The sequence below is a fragment of the Martes martes genome (assembly GCF_963455335.1).
Source record: "Martes martes genome assembly, chromosome: 15".
In the NCBI taxonomy this organism is placed as follows: Eukaryota; Metazoa; Chordata; class Mammalia; order Carnivora; family Mustelidae; genus Martes; species Martes martes.
In genome coordinates, this window is record NC_137903.1 from 28,669,685 (window position 1) to 28,689,049 (window position 19,365).

The following is a 19,365-nucleotide window of genomic DNA, read 5'->3' on the forward strand; positions in this document are numbered from 1 at the left end:
CTGAGTGTATTAACAATCTAGGCCACAGACAGGCCACCTTCTGCCCCCTGGGCTGAGGTGCAGCCTCTCCTCCCTGGTTGCCCTGACCGTTATGGAGCCGAGAGATGGCCCAGAAGGTCAGGGTCATGGTTCTCTAGAGAGCCCGTGCCAGGAACCACCCTCCCGAGCTGGGAAGAGCTCCCCTTTAACACTTTCCTCAGCTTTCTCAGCCTTCCCCACCCAGATGACCCTAACACTCAGTAATGGCCTACAGTGGTTATGTCCAGACCGCCACTTGGAATTTATCAGCTGTGTCTTAGAAAGTTCCCCATGTGCGTCTATGGTGTATGGTCTATGGTGTATGGCCCTCTTGTGGCCGGGGCCCACTGCATCCTCTGCTTTTGTGATGCTCCAAGCGCCCCATATGGGACGCAGGTAGGATGCACTTTCAGTAAACTTGGGTTCTTCTAATGCCCTTGAAGTTCCTTTCCCTACAGCTGCTCTGCCTGGTGCATTCATGGGTGGGGTGCCTTTTGCCTCTCCAAGCTATGTGATATTGGGCATATTCCCTCCCGCTGGAGGAAGGGTGCTGGTGTCATGGAACCCCTGTGGGGCTCAGATGTAAGGACATGGGGCAGGGGCCTTTGTGTGGTGGTCCCCTTCTCCCTCAGGTGGTGCTCAGTCCTAGCCCGGCACAGGCTCAGTGAGAGAAGAGCCTGAGAGGGAGTGAGCAGCTCTTCTCTCCTCAATGGCACCCCCAAATAATCCACTGCTCGAAGAAGTTCAAAGAAATGCCAGCAATTTATTGATTTCCTATATTTCCACAAAAGCAAATACATAGTGCATCACACAGGGAAACTGGGCCTGGCCAGCGCGAGGTCCTTATACAAACATGGGGCAAAGGGAAGGCTGGGCTCTAGATGGGTTCCAGGATACCTCCAGCATCATCCCCCGGGCTTCCCTCTGCCCATCTCCCCCTGTCCATGCCATCCTCCCAGCCTTCCTCCTCCTGGCCATCCCACCTTTCAGCCAGGCTCTGGGGGTGGACAAGAGAGACTATCACTGTCTCCATATCTGGAGAAAACCCTTCACTGCATCATGAGGGAAAGCACGGGGTCTGCGACGCTGGTCTGGCCGCCCCCCTGGAGAGGCTGCTGGTGGCCAATGACCAGATCTATCTGAAGCACAGGAGATCCTGGGGTCAGGGCCGGGACAGGCAGAGACTGAGTGGTCTATGCCCTTCCTCATTGGCCCCAAATTGGAATGCCTTGCTTGGGGTGTCAGCCCTGCTAGCGTGAGGCCAGTGTGGGCGGAAGATACCAAGCCATCCCTGGGCAAACCCCTCCTCCCTGACTTTAGGAAATGCATCCTCAGGACTCTGTGCTGTCTCTTCCGAAGGGCCAGCCTCGGGTCAGAGGCCCAGGTGTTGGGCCCAGCTGGCCAGCCGGAGAAAGCACGAGAGAGATTACAAAATCAGGTCTGGCCTAACTGTTCATCTTAGCCCGCTGCTCCCCAAGGCAGAGGGCTGGGCCCACCTGGTTCATCACCCCAGCTGGTAACAAATCCAGCCGAGGAGCGGAGTGGCAGGAAGTGAGGGCAGCGCTAAGGGAAGGGGCACTTCCCCGGGGGCCACTCACCACAGACTCACTGGTCGTGGGCTCTTTCCCTCTCGCCCTGACTGGACAATCCTCTCACACTGGGAGGGGGATCCCCAAAGTCAAGCACCCCATGTGTCCTTCCTCTCTGAGAGTGTAAGCTGCACCAGGACGGGGCTGTGGTCCGTTTGTTCATGGATGGATGCTGAGGGCTTACAACACTGCCTGGCATATCTTGGTGCTCTGTATTTTTTCTTTTTTTTTTTTTTAAAGAAATGACTTCCTCTGAGCCCTGGCCACCAGAGGAGTCATCCTAGAACCTACGACCGGGACGGCCTGGTGGGACCATACTCCCATGTGGCCCCTGAGGGAGAGGGAGTCAGGAGGAGGCCTTCCATCATGAGCAAAAAGGGGGGAGGGCATCGCAGACCCACAGCAGCAGGGGACACTGATCAAACGGCCCGTCATCACAGGTCTGGCCGCAGTCTGTTACATGTCTTAGCAGGCACATCCTCCGTCCAGAAGGGTACTTTTCGGTTTTGACTGCTGGAGTAAGAAGCAGGGTTGGATGGGGGTAGAGCAGGGTGGGGAGCAGGGGGCCTGGGAGGCCGATGAGGAGGAGAGTGAGAAGCACCTTTTATTCTTCTAGAGAAGGCTGTGGACCAGGCAGCTAATTCCTAGCTGACACCAACAGTGTTAGTACAGGAGACGGAAGCAGACGTCAGGAAGCCTTGGGAACACATGTTCTGCTCTACCCTACAGCGTATACCGAGGGCTACTGGCAGCGAACTTTCCCATGAGGCAGTCGGGAGGTCCTTCTACTATCACTTCTCTGAAATGCACAAGAGTCTGGGGCCTTGGGGTGGCAGGTGCCCCTGACAAGCTTCTTCTATCACATCCTCTGTGCTTTTCCCCAAGACAGAGTGGAGACGGGAAGGCTGGGGTTCAGGGGAAGGTAAGATCAGCCTTGGGCTGGGACTTGTTGGTGCCCTGAAGTGACAGCTTCCTTTCCTGCTCTATCCAAATTTCCATCTTCCAAGTCTCCCAAGACCCAGAACACTCCCTCTCTTGGGTCTCAGCAGGGAAGTTGGCTCCTGTTTAACTTCCAAACCGCCAACTGTCCCATGGGAGCCTGGCGCGGCTGCCTGTCCAACCCAGCCTGTCCCCCTCCCCATCAAGAATATGAAGACCTAACAGCCATTCCCCAAATAGTTCTTTGGCTTTGAGCACCATTTTGCCTTCTTTCTCCCGAAACAAACAGATGACAAGCCCCAACCTTGTAGGCTGAACCCCCTCTGACAGGTATGCAGCCCAAGACAATGGCCAGTCCCATCTCTCTGGCTCCTACGCCCCCAGAGCAGACTTCAGATAGCAAAGCAAGCGTGACTGTCCTTGCCAGTCCCCTGGAGCCCCAACCCCGTCCAGCCCCAGGTCCTGTGGCCCTGCGGGAAGGGAGGCGTGATCAGACAACTAAAGTTTCCCATGAGCTACACTGAACTTCAACAGCCCTGCCAGCCTCCCTTCTGGCAAAGCTGCTTCTTAAGGGGGTAGGGGGACCCCGCCCCAGTTACGCTCCCCTCCCACCTCCCCTTGCCCCAGAGATGGTTCCCTCGAGGCTTCTCGTGGACCCAACCCTGGTGCGGGCCCCTTGCCCTGGCATGACACATTTTGGGAACTACGGACAGCTCAACCAAGAGCTCAAGTCGTGGAGGAAATGTGGGAGAGTGAGAGTCCTTTTGACCACCTCATGAGCGGCAGAAACAGCTTACTTAGCTCCTTGAAGTTTGTGTTCGTGCTTTTAGGCACTCATGCACAAGCATGCACGCGTGCACACACACACATACTTACATTATACATATATATATACATACCATTTCTCAGCGAAAGAAGTATTGACATGAAACATAAGCCCCTTTAACTCAAGAAAAGTCCCCCCGCCCACCCTTCCCAACCCCCCTTGCCTGCCAGTTCCCCCAAGGAAAAAAAAAATCTAAAAATATTTCCATCAGCCACAGTTTTGAGGTTTGCTTTCAATTGCAGTGGAACTTTTCCAAAACTGCATAGGGTGGGAAGAATCACCCTTCCAGCAAGGCCTGAGGTCGTCTCAGCTGGGTTGTATCATTTCTGGAAAAGGAGAGGTCATCTGGTTAGCATTTCCAGGGAGACACCCCCACACCAGTAGGTCTAGCCAATGCTGCCCCCCCTTTTCACCCACATCTGCAAGGATATGCCCCTAGGCCAGCCAGGGCATTCCCAGTCGCCCTTGACACATTTGTCGCTCTTGCTAGCCAGAAGTGTGTCGGCTTTGTCCCTCCCCACCACGCCCACCCTGTTGGGCCAGCACCGGGCCCCACACAGCGCTGAGGGTCCAGATTTCACTCGCTGAGAATCTATTGACTTTTGTCTTCTCTCTTTTCCCATCCTCGTGTTGTTGAAGCTCTTCTGCCAGGAGAAGGTGTCTGATGTATTTATTTTCGCCTGGACCACAGTCACAGCCACCTCCCCCACCAGGACCCTCCTCAGGTGCCGGCGTGCCGGCACAGAGCCAGGGTGCTGAGAAGCTCCCTTCGGCTCAGGAGGCACTGTCCTCACCCCGGGCTCTCTGCAGATGGCTCCACACCAGGGCCATCTCTGGTGACCCTCTAGGGAAGGTTGGTGATGTCACCTGCCTCAGAAACTCCTGGGATGATTGTTTAGTAATGCACTTTCCAGAGTCAGAACTGCTGGGATTGGGGCCAGGAGTGTGTGTTTTAGGAAGCACCAGGTGATGCCACTGGAAGCTAAGGCTTGCAGGCCTTTGTCATAGATACTGGTGCTGAGTTTTTGGTCCCTGGAATCAGCAGCTGGAAATAAGCTTATCCACATTAGGCATGTGCAGACTGGAAAGTGGATTATGAGAAGGATAAGAAAGTGAGCTGTAGGCGTACAAACCCAGAATGACATATTGTATCACTGCAGGGCGGGGGGCATTCATACCATATCCACGTGAAGGGTACCACCTAGGTTGTGCAGTGTGTAACCTACACAGCCGTATCTAGAAGTTCTGCCCAGACCTCTGGCCTGCTGATGCTATCAGGACATTGCATATCCCTAATGTCCTGTGGTGGGACAGCTCACGGCGCCCTGGCCTAGTAGCCTATATAGCTGTCATCACAGGCCTTGTGTCAGCCACAGTTAGGCTATGCGCCAGATCGAAGAGTTCTTCTGTGCCCCTGGGGAGCACAGGCCTGGCCTCTCCCTCTGAGATCAGCTGAGGTTGCTGCAGGTGTCCTGGATGTGCCTCTGCCCTGGGGGAGCCGATCCTTACCTGCGATCTGTACTTGCTGGGGCAGCCCCTTCTTAGAATCGGGAGGTGAAGTTCCTGAGGCTGTTGGGCCCGGCTAAGCTTCCCAGCATGTTTCTATCCAAGCCTTGCTGCAGGGGAAAGAAACAGCGACTGCGTGAAATACTCTAGGATGAGAGTATGAGCCTTCCCACGGGGCCAGACACTGCCCTCCCAGAGTGTCCCTGACCTTGAGCCAGACACTGCCCTCCCAGAGTGTCCCTGGCCTTGAGCCAGACACTGCCCTCCCAGAGTGTCCCTGACCTTGAGCCAGACACTGCCCTCCCAGAGTGTCCCTGACCTTGAGCCAGACACTGCCCTCCCAGAGTGTCCCTGACCTTGAGCCAGACACTGCCCTCCCAGAGTGTCCCTGACCTTGAGCCAGACACTGCCCTCCCAGAGTGTCCCTGGCCTTGAGCCAGACACTGCCCTCCCAGAGTGTCCTTGGCCTTGAGCCAGAGCCCTCTGGATTCATTAGATATGTGTGTCAGGGCTAAACCTGGCCCGATTAAATGTGCAACCAAACATAAGGCCATTGACACCCATGGGTCAGTAAAGTGTCTGGGTGTCTGGGCTCCCACCAGCACTTCTGAATTTCCTAGGCAGATCAGCAGAAATCTGAATTAAGGCATAAGGATTTAAGCTCGTATTCGTTACTCTATACACAGAACGATAACCAAAATCAGATTAAAAAAGCTGTTTGTTTTTCCTCCTTCTGACTGTCCCTGTTCTTTTTTTTTTTTTTTTTCCCACGTCTTGACCAAGCTCTTGGCAACGAGGACACGTCCACCAGAGAGGCGTCTGGTGCTGGTAGCGAGGAGCCGCCGCGCCGTGGGCTCGGTTTACCTGTCTGCTATCCCACCTGCAGCCCCACCAGTCCCTGAGCTCCTGCTGGGGAGTGACAGAATCTTGTTTCTATTACGTCTCCCGGCATACTGCAGGTGCTCAATAAATGCTTTGGAGTGAATGGGGACAGCAGACGGGGCCCAGAGGCCCTTGAGAAGGGCTCTGAGAGTCTGTCAGCTCTCACTGGCCTGTGGGAACATGAGGGATCCAGACACCAGGTGGTTCAAAGCCCGAGGCCTATTTGGTCTGGGCCTGAATCATATGACGTTGGTTTTTCCACTGCAGATCGGCTTGCTCGTTCCTGTTGAGCTTGGCTGGATTTGGTGGAAAGAGCCCAGGAGTGGGAATTCCTGGGTCCCAGCCCTGCTCCTGCCCTGACCCACAGCATCAAGGCAAACTCCCATTCTGTGGGGTGCAACCAAGCCCCATGGTTGGCTTCACTGTTGTTGCAAGGACCCAGGGGGCAGTGCAAGTGTGGGAGCTCTGGGGACAGAAACACAACCCTTGTCATGTCCAAGCTGCTGTGAAGCATGGCTAGAGGGAGCCACAGGGACTGGATGACGAGGCTTGTTACCACTGACGCTGAACACAAGCATGCTGGCAAGGGGACTCTCTGGGTGCCTTAGGGTGCGTGTGGTGTCAATATTTCTGGGTGGGCTGAACTTTCTGGACCACTATGGAACAGCTTGAGGAAGTTCTCACCCAGTCTCTTTACCTGCCTCCCTTCTATGGAGTCTTCCAGGCAGCTGCCATATGGCCAAGCCTGCCCACACCGTGGTGCTGCTGGGAAAGAGCACTGGATTGTCCCACAGAGGACATGGACCACCACTGGCCGTGGCCTTCAGACTTCCCCAGTCGACCTTGACCACCTGGTCCTTCCTATCTCCCTGCCTTGCTGGAGGAAGGGTTAGTTCCTCCTTCTGCCCCAGGGCAGGTGTCTTTCCATCTCCTGTCCCACCTGATCAGGTCATTCCTGACCCTCTGTGGCCTCTCTGTTCTGTGACCTTCCTCATCCGCCTGCCCCTTCACTGTCTCCTGCTCTGCCCATTCCTCATCTCATGACAGAGATGCTTGGGTCCCCTCTGTCATTAAACAGGGGCCTTTGACCCATGCCTTTGTCTCTCCCCTTTCTGGGCCACACTGAGGGGAGCGGTTCTCCCCTCTGTCCCCCTCCATCTCTCCCCATCCCCATCCCTCCTTGCCCATGGCAGGGGCCCCAAGGCCTCCCCCTGCTTTGCCAGCAGTGCTCTTACCGTGGCCTGGGACTTCAGATCGCCACACCCAGGGGCCTCCCTGGTTTCCATCCTCCCAGCTGCCTCAGTAGTCCTGGGAACTGCCGCCCACCTGCTCCCACTCCTGGGCTTTCTCCTCCCACACGGGCTGCAGCCCCCTCCCGGCAGCTGGTACAGCTCCTCTTGGCTCCCTGGCCCTGCACTATCCTTGTCCCCCAGGTGAGGGTCTTCTCCAAGCTTCTGCCCTTATTCTCCAAGGCTCACCCACGCACCTGTGCCCCATGATGGTCCTGCCTGCTCTTGGGGCTTCCACCTGCCCCGTGCTCCTGTCTGGGTGGGAGCCTGGCCTCTCTCCTCGGGTCCCATCCCCACACCCCAATCCAATCCCCTCAGACTTGACCTCTTAAAATTGGAACTGCTCTCCCTCTCCCCACAAAGCCTACTTGGCCTCTCCCCAACCGATCTCTTTCTGCTCATGTGACCACAGGCTCTCCAGCCTTGCACTCGAACATGGTCAGTCTGGCCAGTCTGTCTCTTCTGCATCCTGTCCTTGTTCTGGCCTCACCACTGTTGACATCTCTGTCTAAAGAATGGGGGCAACAGGAGTGGGAGAGGCCAGTGTGGAGAGGTTTGGTGAACTAAGACCTGGGGTAGGACTTTGTGTTTGATGAAGTTGGGAGGCATTGAGAACAGAGAGGAGCGAGGGTCACCACTGGACAAATACAGCTGCTCCAGCATCTCTCGGTCCCCTCCACCCTGCCCCTGGCGACGAGGGGGCCTTCCAAGTGTTGCTTTAATTGTGACACTCTCTACCTAAAATCCTCAATGGCTCCCCGGTGCCAAGGACAAACTCTCACAGAGATTCAAGGGGTTTGTAATCAGCCCAAACCTACCTCTGCAGCCACAGAGCACATCACGCCCTCAAATGGATTCTGTGACTTTTGTTCACCCTGCTTTTCAGTTTGTTCCTCAAGGAGCCCACCCTAGGCCTCGCGGCGCACATTTCCTCGATTCCCTCTGCCCTCCTGGCACGCGGCATCCTCCCAGAACTCTAGCCTAGAGGTTTGTTCAGAGTGTGATCAAGTTCATCATCATGCACGTTGGTCTCTCAGTTCTCTCTGTCTGGGGTACAGCTCCGTCTCCCCCATGGGGTGGGGCGGGCCATTCTGCCTCTCTCTCCTTGCACTACTCGGACTTGATCCCATGCAGGGGAAGTGCAGGAGAGCCTGCCAGGGAGGGGTCAACAGTGCGGGTCCTTACCTGTCTGAGGACTCCCTGCAGTTCCTTGCTGGACCACATGTCAGACAGGAGGAGGCGGGCAGCTTCTGCAGCCTTGGGTGAGGCACTGGGCAGGCAGGAAGTTCATTTGTGGGGTGAGACTCAGGGAGGCATGAGAACGAGCCCCCTCCTCACTTCTTCCCTCCCCTTCAGGTCTTAGAGACGAGGGGAGGCCCCAGGGGTGCATGAGAAAGGAGCCCCATCAGGCTGGTCGCTCTGTGCAGTGGGCACGACCCCACGGCCCTGCCCACTTAGAGGTGTCCTAGGATTCTCCTTGCGGGCTGTAAGGGGGAAGGTCCCCCAGCCCTTGTCCTGGGAGGAGAAAGTCCCCTGGAGCAGAATAAAGTTCCCCCATGTGGGGTCTGCTGCTCCATGCCTCCTGCTGATGCTCTAAGGACCCAGTGTCCTCTGGTGACCCGCGGTGGAGAACGCACTGCCTCTGTCCCCTTTGTGCAGCCCCAGGGCCTGCCTGCTAGACTCAGCCCCACAGTGCTCCTGGCTTCTGGAACTTCTCTGCACCCAAGCCTCCCCCCCACCCCCCGCCCCCCCTGCCCTGGCTCTCCTATTCATTCTAGCTACTGCTTCCGCCTTGCCTCTGAGACTTTGCAGGGAGTCGCAGGATGGCCTGCTCTGCACGGGGTGGGGGTGAAGGGTGAGGGGGTGTGGGGGGCTGGGGAGGAGACCGCCCTCTGCCCCTCGCACCTGCTACGGCACAGGTTGATGACGTTGTTGACCATGCTGCTGGTGAAGTACTGCTTGGCCATCTGCGGCTGGGACGCCATCAGGTTCCTCACAGTGTAGCAGGCCGAGGACAGGATGTCTTCTGAGTTGCTGGTGTTCCCAGTGTGACTGGTGAGGAGCCTGGTCACCTCTGGGAACACTTGGTTCCCTGAGAGAGAAAGCAGTGGAAAGCACGGGCTCAGATGACTGAGGGAGAGAGGCGCTGAGGGGCTCCCTCCTGGGGCCAGAGTCCCGGCTGCCCTCAACCAGGTTCCTAGACAGGTGACCCCTCAAGGCTCCATTCTAGCTCCAAGTCAGGGCTTGGGACCCAGATGGGACCTCTGCACCCCTGCACCCCCCACCCCCATCTCCAGGGGACCTGCCCCTTCCTACCTCCATGCCCCTCGTGGGCCAGCTTCCCCTCTTGGAATGTGAGGGAAAATTTAGAGGGGGACCTTCCAGCAGGCTCTGGAAAGTGGGGTTCTGCCAGTCCCAGCTGGTGGCCCAGGGGAGAGGGCTGACCAGATGCTGTGGAGGGCGCTTACCCATCGCGCGGTGCAGCACGGGGTGGCGGGACATGTTGCTCAGGAGGGAGGCTCCGGACCTCACCACGTCAGAGTTGCCGGATTGCAGGAGGCGAGCGATTTGTGGCAGGCCCTTTTCCTTGAGCCCAATCAACTGGCTCATGCCGCTGGACATCTGAGAAAGAAGGGCCGCGTGAGGACCTAGCCTGTGGCTTCCCAGGCACCGTGGTGGAAGCTAGCCAGGTAATCCCAAATGAAAAAACCCCCGAATCTTTTCTCTTTCGTGCTGGAAGCGCGGACAAAGAGAGACACAAATTTGGTCATGCGCCGGCAACGGACAGAGCACCCAGGCAGAAATGCACCCCGACCTCTCCTGACCTTGAGCTCTACTCCCGGATCAGCCTGGAGCCCAGATGGGTGATGAGAGGGTAGTCCCAGACCCCTCGAACCCAGGGGCCCTGAATCGGCTCCCAGTCTAACAGAAAGGTCAGATACCCCTGCTCAGCTTTTGGTCTCAGCTCGGCCTTCCTTACATGTCCCAGCTGTGTCTGCTCACGTGAAACCTCACGGTCAGTGATATTTGTCAATTAAAGATGCATCGACCACCTTCCAACTTCCCTACCTTCAGGGAAACCAACACATATTTGTTGGGTACTTGCCTAGGACAGAGATGGGTAGGAGAGGGTCCGTGCCCACGTGGAGATACCCTCCAGGGCCCCCTAGAAGTAGGCCAGCTCTAGCAACAAAGCCATCCTGGCTGTAGTCTGGTCCCGGCTGGTCTGGAGTTCTTGAAGACCCCCAGTCCCATCCTCTCATAGTCAAGAAAGTTCCTTCCTTACCTCAATTCACCCTGGTCCTGCTTCCAACTGATTCTCTTTTGTCCTAAGTAAAGATGAGGGATTGTTGGCTGCCTCCCCATCTAAATGCTTGTTGATTGCAACAGGCCTCCTATGGCTCACGGCCATTCTGCCGTGTCCTCCAAACTATATTTGGTTTCAAATTCTCTGCTGATCCTGCCACATTTTCCTCTAGATCCGTTCATACTCCAAACCCTCTATTTTTCCCTCTGCCAGTTCAACACACAGGAGACTCTTCCTGCCACAAATATACCATTCATTCCTGTCCCCCAACCCAGACAGGGCCAGCGTGGGGCCAGGAATCACGACACTAAGGGGGCTCCGTGGGTCCAGACAGAATCCTGCAGGAGTGGGTTTGCCTTGCCACCGCCTGAGAGTTCCCAGAGGGCGGGGCTATTTCTCCTCCCTCGTCTCCCCCATATCACATAGGACATTGCCTCTATTCATGCCTGCAGAACCGAGCTCTGGAGGCCACAGGTGTTTGCTAGGACTCAGACCGTGGACACACTCGTGGGAGAACAGGGAAGGGAGCGGAGCCTGGCCTGAGTTGGAGGAATGGGGGTGGGGCGGGGGCCGCTCCTCACCAGCCCCTTGCTGGCAGTCAGGTTCTGCAGGGCCCCCGCGCAAGCCTCCAAGGTGGCGTCTTTCTTGCTCTTGCCCATGAGGTTCAGGTAGGTGCGGATGGCATCCGAATGGTACAGCCAGCTGCTGCCCTTGGGGTTGGTCTCCTCCTCCGGGAGGGGGCAGTCGTAGTTGTTGTTCTGAGGACAAAGTTCAGGTCAGCAGGGAGCCTTGGGAAGGGAGCAAACCCAAGCCTTCTGTGTGCCCCCCAGCTCCAGGGTCCTGAGTCCGGATAGGAGGGACCCGGGAAGCACCTGCCTGGTGTCCCTTTTCTCACTACGGCAGCTCCGCAGAAGTGAGTGAGGACAGGGGACCTGCTCCTTCGGGCGGTCTCCGAGGGAGGCAGAGAACAATCTCAGGGTCCCGGGGAGTGTGCTGCCGGCCAGTCTCTGCCCAAACCTTCCAGCTGCTTTTGGGTCTCACACCATGATCCTTCCTCCCCTCCCAGAGTCAGACTCCGAGCCGGACCCACCCTGGGCCAGCAGGTGTGGCCTAGAGCCCAGCTTCCACAGTTGTACCCAGTGGGGAAGACTGACCCTCTCTCCACAGCACCCTCCCGCTTCTGGGGCACCTGGGAGGCCTGGGAGCTGGTGGGAACCAGGCCAGAGAGGGCTTAAGAGTCCTGGCTCCCCCAAACCTTCCAGGGTAATGGACAAGATGGGGCCGAGTTTATCAATCACAGGTAAGAGAGGATAAGCTCTGCCAATGGAGGGTGGGAGCTTTTGACCTCTGGGTGGTCTGAGCTCTTACAGTCTCAAGTACACAGATCCCCTCTGCAGGCCAGATGAATGCCCTCTACTCAGCTCCCAGAGCACAACACCAGCCCGAGACCAGGGCTTCGGCCTGGACTTGGCCCTTCTTGCTGGTTTCAGGCTTGAGGGGGACAGAGAGGAAAGCAGGCGCCGGGCAGCTGAGCCCAGCGGGCTGCCTGGTGGGGAGCAGGCCCTGACTCTGTCATCACCATCGCTCACCATCGTCTTGTCGCTCTTGTTGCTGAAGCAGCCCGTGGAGGACTTCTCGGTGTAGGCGTTGCGCGTGTTGTACTCTAGCTGGCGGTAGCGGGTGGGCACCTCGGCATCCAGGCGGTAGGACAGGTTGTGCAGGATACACATGCAGTTCTCCACGGACTGGGGGCCAAGCAGAAGCGTGGCACCTGAGCCCGGGCCTCCCCAACACCCCAGTGGCATCCCGGGCTCCCCCGCTGCCCTTGCTCACGAGAGAAAGGCAGCTCCTCAGCGGCTCCAGGACAGAGGAACGCGGGCCCGCGTGAAAATCCCCCCTGTCACACTCCCCGGGGTCTGGACTCGAACCCAGGTCTGTTGCTTCCTAGCTGCGTGAACTGGAGGGGCTTGCTTTACCTTCCGGGCCCCGGTTTTCTCAGTCGTAAAATGGGACTGAAGTCACCTGCTTCACAGGGCTCCTGGGAAGGCCTACCCGGAAGTGCCTGTCACAGGGCCCCCCACACAGCAGAACATGACAGAGAGCCGCCACTGCTTCTGTGCGACAGCCACGGTACTGGTGGTTGGGCTGGGCTATTGAAGAACACACCTCTGTTGTGGCACATTCTCCCTCAGGAGCTGCTGGACATGGACATATCTAGGTTCCAAAGCCCTATGACTGCCCCATGTTGTGGCTGGCTCGTCCTCAGCTTCCAACAGCAGAGATGCTGACCCATCCCAAGTCCACACAGGCAGTGAGACCCGGGACCTGGGACTTGGCCGTGGCAGCTTCTCCTAGGCCTTTGCCTTTGTCCTCAGTGGACAGGCTGGGGTTTGGGCCAGCAGACTGACCATCCAATGGCAGCCCTGCTAGGGTTTGAGGGACTCCGAGTCGCCGGGTCTGGGTCACACAGGTAGAGGGGATGCTGCATCCGCAGCAAAAGAAAACATGATGACCCCTGGGACCTGGCTGAGCCTCCGCGGGACTGTCTCTCTCCTGAGGCCCTGTTGTCACTTCCAGGGGAGGAGCGGGCCGCTGGGAAACCGTATGCCGGACCCAGAGCCCATGGGGCTCAGACAGTCCCCCGGTCACCTGGGGACTATGGGAACTCACTATTCTCCCAAGTTGCTGTCCTGCCATGATGGAAACATCCAGCCTTCAGTTCCTCTTCCCTCCGTGATTTTTCCTGCCTGTGTGTGCTAGTGTGTCCCAAAGCTCAAAGGGGACGGGAGGGCATTTTGGCCAGTGGCCTCACTGGGGGGCAGTAGGAAACCAGTGTAGCAGAGGGAGCCTTGGTGCAGGAAGGATCCCCGGGGCATCAGTGGGGCTCCTCGGGGCCGTCGGTGGGGCTCGGCACTAGTGACAGCGACTGCTTGCGGAGCGCTCTCTTGGCCACAGGCCCACTTTGAGTCTTGCCTATGAACTAACGGAGCCTTAAATGAACCCAGGAGGCAGACAGGATATGATCATCTCCATTGGAGTAAAGTGCACACTGAGGAACAGAGATGTCACGAAGTGTCTGTATTCACACAGCCTCTAATTGAGGGACAGGGGAGCTGCCCTGTAACCACTGTCCCTGGCAAGCAGAGCACTTTGCAGCCAGCCGTCCCCTTCACTGGCCCATCTCTGGGCCTCTGTCCTGTCACTGGACCATACCTTAAAGGCCACCTCAAGGGCAGACCTGCCTTGTGAAGCCTGGGAGAGAAAAATGCCAGGACCTAGAGCCCAAGGAGCTGCCCTCACTGATTCTGGGGAGGCCCTGGGCCTTGGAGCGCTGGACCGAGAGGAGGACTGGGGTCCAGGGCCGGAGTGGGGTGCTGCTTGGGTGCGCTCACCTTGTCATCACAGCGGCTAGCGGCCACGCAGTTCTGGACATAAGCCATGAGGGAATCAATGAGCCCCGTGTAGTTTCGCATGGTCTGGCGGCCCGCATCAGCAGAGCTCAGGTTCCTGTGGGAGAGAGCCGAGAGGGGGTGAGGAGGCAGGGGAGGAGGGGTGGGGGTGGAGAGTGGTTGGGGGGCACGCAGGGAGGAGAGCAGGTGGCAGAAGGGAGGCCGAGGGGATGAGGATGAGGTTGGAGGTTTGGTAGGACGAGAGCAGGGCAAAAGGCACGAGGAAGAAGTAAGGAAAGACCATTCAGGCGATTCCGCCCCATCGTGGCTGAGGTTGGATGGGCTCTCATCTGAACTGAACTCTTTCCACCCCTCCTTCTGCCCACCTGGGCCCCAGGCCTGTAACTTTTATGACTGTCGAGGGCTCTAATGCAGCTAGCAGCCCAAGATACATGCGCTACCACTAGTGGGCACCTGTTGAACGGGGGCTGGAAGCTTCGCCTGCCCAGTTTCTCTGTGGGGCCAGGGGCTAGATCTGGGAAAGGAGCCGAGGGGTGCTCGGCTGGGGCCACATGCCCCCTCCCTGTGGAAGCTGTGTTCTGCCCCAGCAGCGGGCTCCTTCCGGGCCTGTTTGCCTGGTGCTGGCTGAGTGTGGTTCCTGTTGCCACCAACAGCTCTGCAGCCCCATCAGGTCCCGAACACCCCAGCTTTGCTCACTGGAGTCCACTGCTGGAGGCTGACAGGGAGGAGCCCAAGTGGGACACCTGCACCCCTCACTCTGCAGCATCCAGGAGTTGGAGAAGACAAACGCCATCAGAGCAGGGTATGATCCTAAAAGGAGATCCGTTCCACTGCTTCACCTCCATACCAGCACCCACAACCCAGCTTGTAACTGCACTCCTGGAATGAGCATATCCACATCCCTCCTCCCTGCCAAGGGGGGAAGCAGGAGACTCTGGGCAGAGCCGTGCCATCTTCATGCCGATGAATGTGGCAGTTGGTGTTAGCACCATGGCTGGGAAGTGACTCATTAAGGAGCCCATCAGCCGCCTTTTATCTAAAAGGACACTCTTCAAGATAGTACCAGAAATGGATTTTTGGGAAATGGAGGAGAGGGAAATGGTTGAAGCAGTTTGGGTATTCAGATCTGGCACGTCCACTCTTAGATTTCTAACGATGTCATTTGTGGTCCCTTAAAGGAGGTCATGGAGTCCCGATCCTTATCTGAGTGCAGGGACATCAGGAACACTGGGGCTCTGTTTCTTGGAGTCTGCCCGTGAAGACCAGTGCCAGGCAGACTGCATTCTATGTTCTCTTCCCTGGCTGATCCTGCCCGAAATGGGGCTGCCTGGGCAAAGCCCAGGGCTGGGGCCAAAAGACTCCACGGGCATACTCTTCTCTCACCTCAAGCAGCCCGTGGCATTGAAGAAGACTTCAGGGTCCACCATTTCCCGGCTCATGTTGCTGTTGCCATCACACCAGCCGGAGAAGGGAATGATGACCCGGTCGGCCAGCACGGGCAGGGCATCGGCGATGAGCTCCTCCTTCAGCTCGTCAGTGGAGGACAGGTTCCAGAGCAGCCCTAGAGGTTGGGGACAGTCAACTCAACACATGCCAGGCCAAGGAAGACCCCAGGCAACAGGGGACCACCCCCCAGCCTCCAGCCTGCTTTGGCAAATGAATCCTATTGAAAGGTCGCCTTCCAAGTAGGCCTGGTTTATTTCACTTAGTGTCTGATTGTTTCCTGAGCCCACTTCCCAGCGTCTCAACAAGACTGCAGGTCCTGTGAGAGCAGGGAGCATCTAGAGTTCTTTATCTAGGTCAAAATTATGAATAGGGAAGGTGATCAGAAACATTGGATTGATCTATGGTTTTTAATATAAATGTTAGCATTTAGAGTTTACTAATGTTTTCTATTTTCTACCTAAAAGTTATTCCAGAAATACTGATCTTGGTTACTCTGTGCCTGGTCTCATCTTCCCCGTCCAGTCTGAGGGTTTCATAGTTCTTTCTGTCTCTTGTGCCCCTGGCCTGAGTGCTTACCATATTGTTTGGACACAGGAAGGTGGTCAAGAACTGTTAGTTCCTGCTTTCATTGACTTCCCTTCCTCCCCTTCACCTGCAGATCCCAGCCTCTGCTGAACACGGGTCCTGCCTAGGCACCAGCCTTCCATGCTTTGCATTTTATCTTCAGAAAGACCTTGACCCCTTGTGGGTGTGCACCATCTGGACACCACTAATCTGGCCAAGGCCAGTACCATGGAGGCTCCCAAGACCTTAGCCTGAGGTTAAGTCTGCATGGCTGTGCTCTGAGCCAGCCTGGAGGGGCTGCCCCACACCCCATCTTGGGGCTGCAGCCAGCAGTCCTGCCACCCCCAGCCCCGAGCTCTCCACAGCAGGGGCTCCCTACCCGTCAGTTGTTTCTGGATCTCAGTGCTCCCGGTTCTCCTCAGGAGGCTGACAGCCTCTCGGATCCCATTCTGCCTCCGGGTCTCCAGCTTGTTGGTGACGCTTCGGAACACCAGGTTACGCAGGGCCCCGGCCGCAGCCTGCTGGACGTTCTGGTTGGGGCTCCGGAGGAGGTCCACCAGCTTGCAGATGCCTCCCAGCTGATAGACCTGTCGGGAGAAGGGGGCCGCCTTGCCCGGTCAGGGAGGTGAGGCTGATCTCATGGCTCTGCTCAAGGTGAGTCTTCTCAGACCCAAAGTCTACTACTGTCAGTTCAGAAATACTCAAGCCAACCAACATGAATGAGCAGGTTGGAATCATAGCAATGGGCCAGACCAGGAGCCAAGACGGATTCAGAGGCGAGCTCCCCCACCTCCTCGCCAGGAGACCCTCAGGAAGGCGCCCCTCTGCTCTGAGCCCCACTTTCCTCCTCTGAAATACAGCAGTGACGACCAGAGGAGACAGATATAAATATACTTCAAAATCCTAAACCAGGACAGACGTAAGGGAGACCCTCCCAGGGGAACCCTTTCTCCTCTGCCAGGAATTTGGATGCGGGTGGATCATGGAATTTCTGGAAAACCCGTTTGTTTAGGGCACTACACCCTTGGGCTGAGCTGCAGAGCCCCAGAGGCGTCCTTCCCACCAGCCAGGCTCAGGAGGCATGAACAAGCCCTGTTTCCCCGCCTCGACGCCTGGTGAGAAAGAGGATCAAGCTATGGAGAGGGGGAGAGAGATGGAGACCGAGAGGCAGAGAGGCAGAGACAGACAGACAGACGGTGGGGAGGGGAGTTGAAGGGTGGAAAGCAGTCATGTTTTCTAGTGGCATCTGAGAAAGGGCATGTCTGTTGAACCCGTGACTGGTTCTTCCATGTGACCAGTAGGGGAGACACGCTTGACTAATGTCCACTCAGTAGAGGGTTAAGATGCCCAGCTGTGATCTTAGGCGATGCCAAGCACACTCCTCGCCCCAGGCAGCCAGGCCGGGTGAGAAGGAGCGAGTGCAAATGCCCCCACCCATCTCTAAATGGGGTCAGGCTGACACGCCCAGTCCCTGCCCAGGCTTCCAGGGGGAGGAAGGTGTGCAGCCAGCTACCTGTTGTTTGGCCGATTCATCCTGGAAACAGGTGTGCTGGATGTAATAGGCCCCGATGGCCTGGTACTTCTCATCCTGGGAGCTCAGGTACTGCACAGCCTTGGGGATGGTCAGCCCACTGCACTCAATATCCTCGCTGCAGATCCTGTGGGCAATGGGCAGTGGGGTGGGCTCCAGGGTAGACTGGGAGCCCCGGGAGTAGGGGCTCAGAATTCCCCCCATGTGCCCAAGCTGCCACAGCCTGTCCATCCATCCACCTACTCACCCCTTCATCCGTCTGTCCATCCACTCATCCATCCATCCATCCTTCCTTCCTCCATTTTCCCTCTCTTTCTATCTAACCATCAATGCCTCCATCTCTCCCAAAGTCCAGCTAATTTTCTTACATAACAATTCCCACATCTGCTCCTTCTTCCCACCCTCATAGCCACTGCCTTCCTTCTGACCATGATCACTCTCACTGGGGCTACAGCAAGAGACCCCCACAACTGGCTCTCTTCTCCAAGAGAAGAGAGAAGTTCTAGAGCCGAAGAACAGAGGATCTCTCTTGTTCCTCGACCCTGAAGGCCCAGGGAGAATGAAGGAGATGAAGCACGTGTCCTGTAAAGAGCCACAGGTCAGGGTGGCTTGGGGATGGGACAGGGTCCTAGGAGTCATTGGGCCTGCCCTCCAGGGTCGAGGGATAAGAGAGATCCTCTGTTCTTCAGCTCTAGATCCAGTTCCTCAGTTTCGATGTCTGTCTGTCCTGGTTGTCTGTTGTCCTATAAGGTGGAACATGGCCCCCTTGCCCATTGGCCACATCCGGGGACACTCCTTTGCTCTTCCAGAACACAGATGGAGACTTGCATGCCTACGGTCACAAACTCTCCATCCCCTGGAGGGCTTGCTAGAACACACGTTGCCAGGCCTTTCCCTGAGTTTCCAAGTCAGTAGGTCTGGGGACAACTCGAAAATGTTCCCAGGTGATGCTGTCACTGCTATTTCGAGGCACATGCTTGGAGCACCACTGGTCTAGCTAACCTTCTCTAATTAGCCCCCCTCTGTTCATAACCTGTGACCCTTTAGAACCTACATACCCCACGCATTTGTGTTAATGTCTGGACTCTGTCTCCCCCTTCACACTGAGGACTTCCTCAGTCCATTCCAGGAATGCCCCCAGGCAGGGACAAGGGAACCCTGGGGACCGAGGTGGTCCTTTCTATCATCAGTGTGCAGCCAGGCGGACAGTCTGCCCCCACCCCCACCCCCCACCCTGGCCCCCTGCCCGACCGGGCAGCACTTACTTGGAGCTGGCCCTCGAGTGGCCGAAGGACAGGTCCTTGCTGCAGGACATGGGCGGGACATACACGGGTTCCTGTTTGGAGGTGCAGGAGGGCGGGCGCACGGGGCACTTCTTGACGGCCTTCTGGCCGCTGCAGGTGCTGTAGAAGCTGTAGCGGTTCTGGGTGGTCTTCTGGCCCCTGTTGCTCAGCGTGCCCTTGCGCAGGGTGCCCCGGGGGTCACAGTAGAGGTCAGGCTCGCTGCGGCTTGCCTTGATCTTCTGCATGAAGCAGATGTCACTGCCTGCACCGGTCGTGGGACAGGGGCCCCGCTGGTAGTGCCGGCCCCAGTTCTCCATCTGGCTGTAGGAGCTGAAACGCCTGTTGTCGTTCTCCCGCTTGAGGGTCCCGTTGTAGATCTGGTCAGAGAAAGGGGGGAAGGCTCAGCGGGGATTCCCGGCCGGGGCTTCTGGATCCAGCTGGCCACGGGACCCCGTCCTCCCCCGGCCTCCGTAATAATGTTCATGGAGTCCCAGAACGTTCAGAGTGGAAGGCCTCTTGGCCTTATCATCTGACATATTATTTTTTCAAACCACAGGTTGTGACCCATTATGGATTGTGAGATCCATTTAGCCGATTTGTGACTCTCACTTAAAAAACCAGGACAGTGTGGTAGATGCTGGAACAGAAGCCCTCAGAGTGCAAGGCGTGCAGCAGAGACACGTGCTGTGTTGTGGGCTGGGCTGGGCTGGAAAACGCATTTCTTACTATGGGGGTGCAGGCACTCATCCAGTCCTATGTGAATGGCCCTGGCCAG

At 57.1% G+C, this 19,365-nt stretch overlaps 1 protein-coding gene across 1 annotated transcript in view; it reads right to left on the minus strand.

Annotated features, from left to right (window-relative positions):
* Positions 1-763: 763 nt before the first annotated feature.
* PKP1 (plakophilin 1) overlaps positions 764-19,365 on the minus strand; it is a 48,987-nt gene continuing 30,385 nt past the window's right edge. The window contains exons 3-14 of the mRNA XM_080823983.1: positions 18,573-18,967; positions 17,290-17,434; positions 16,156-16,363; positions 15,150-15,327; positions 13,749-13,863; positions 11,946-12,101; positions 10,938-11,114; positions 9,518-9,671; positions 8,955-9,141; positions 8,235-8,319; positions 4,882-4,988; positions 764-3,698 (exon numbers count right to left, since the gene is read on the minus strand). Of these exons, the coding sequence (XP_080680109.1) occupies positions 4,914-4,988; positions 8,235-8,319; positions 8,955-9,141; positions 9,518-9,671; positions 10,938-11,114; positions 11,946-12,101; positions 13,749-13,863; positions 15,150-15,327; positions 16,156-16,363; positions 17,290-17,434; positions 18,573-18,967 (1,875 nt within the window). The 3' untranslated portion in view covers positions 764-3,698; positions 4,882-4,913. The remainder of the gene's footprint in view (positions 3,699-4,881; positions 4,989-8,234; positions 8,320-8,954; positions 9,142-9,517; positions 9,672-10,937; positions 11,115-11,945; positions 12,102-13,748; positions 13,864-15,149; positions 15,328-16,155; positions 16,364-17,289; positions 17,435-18,572; positions 18,968-19,365) is intronic.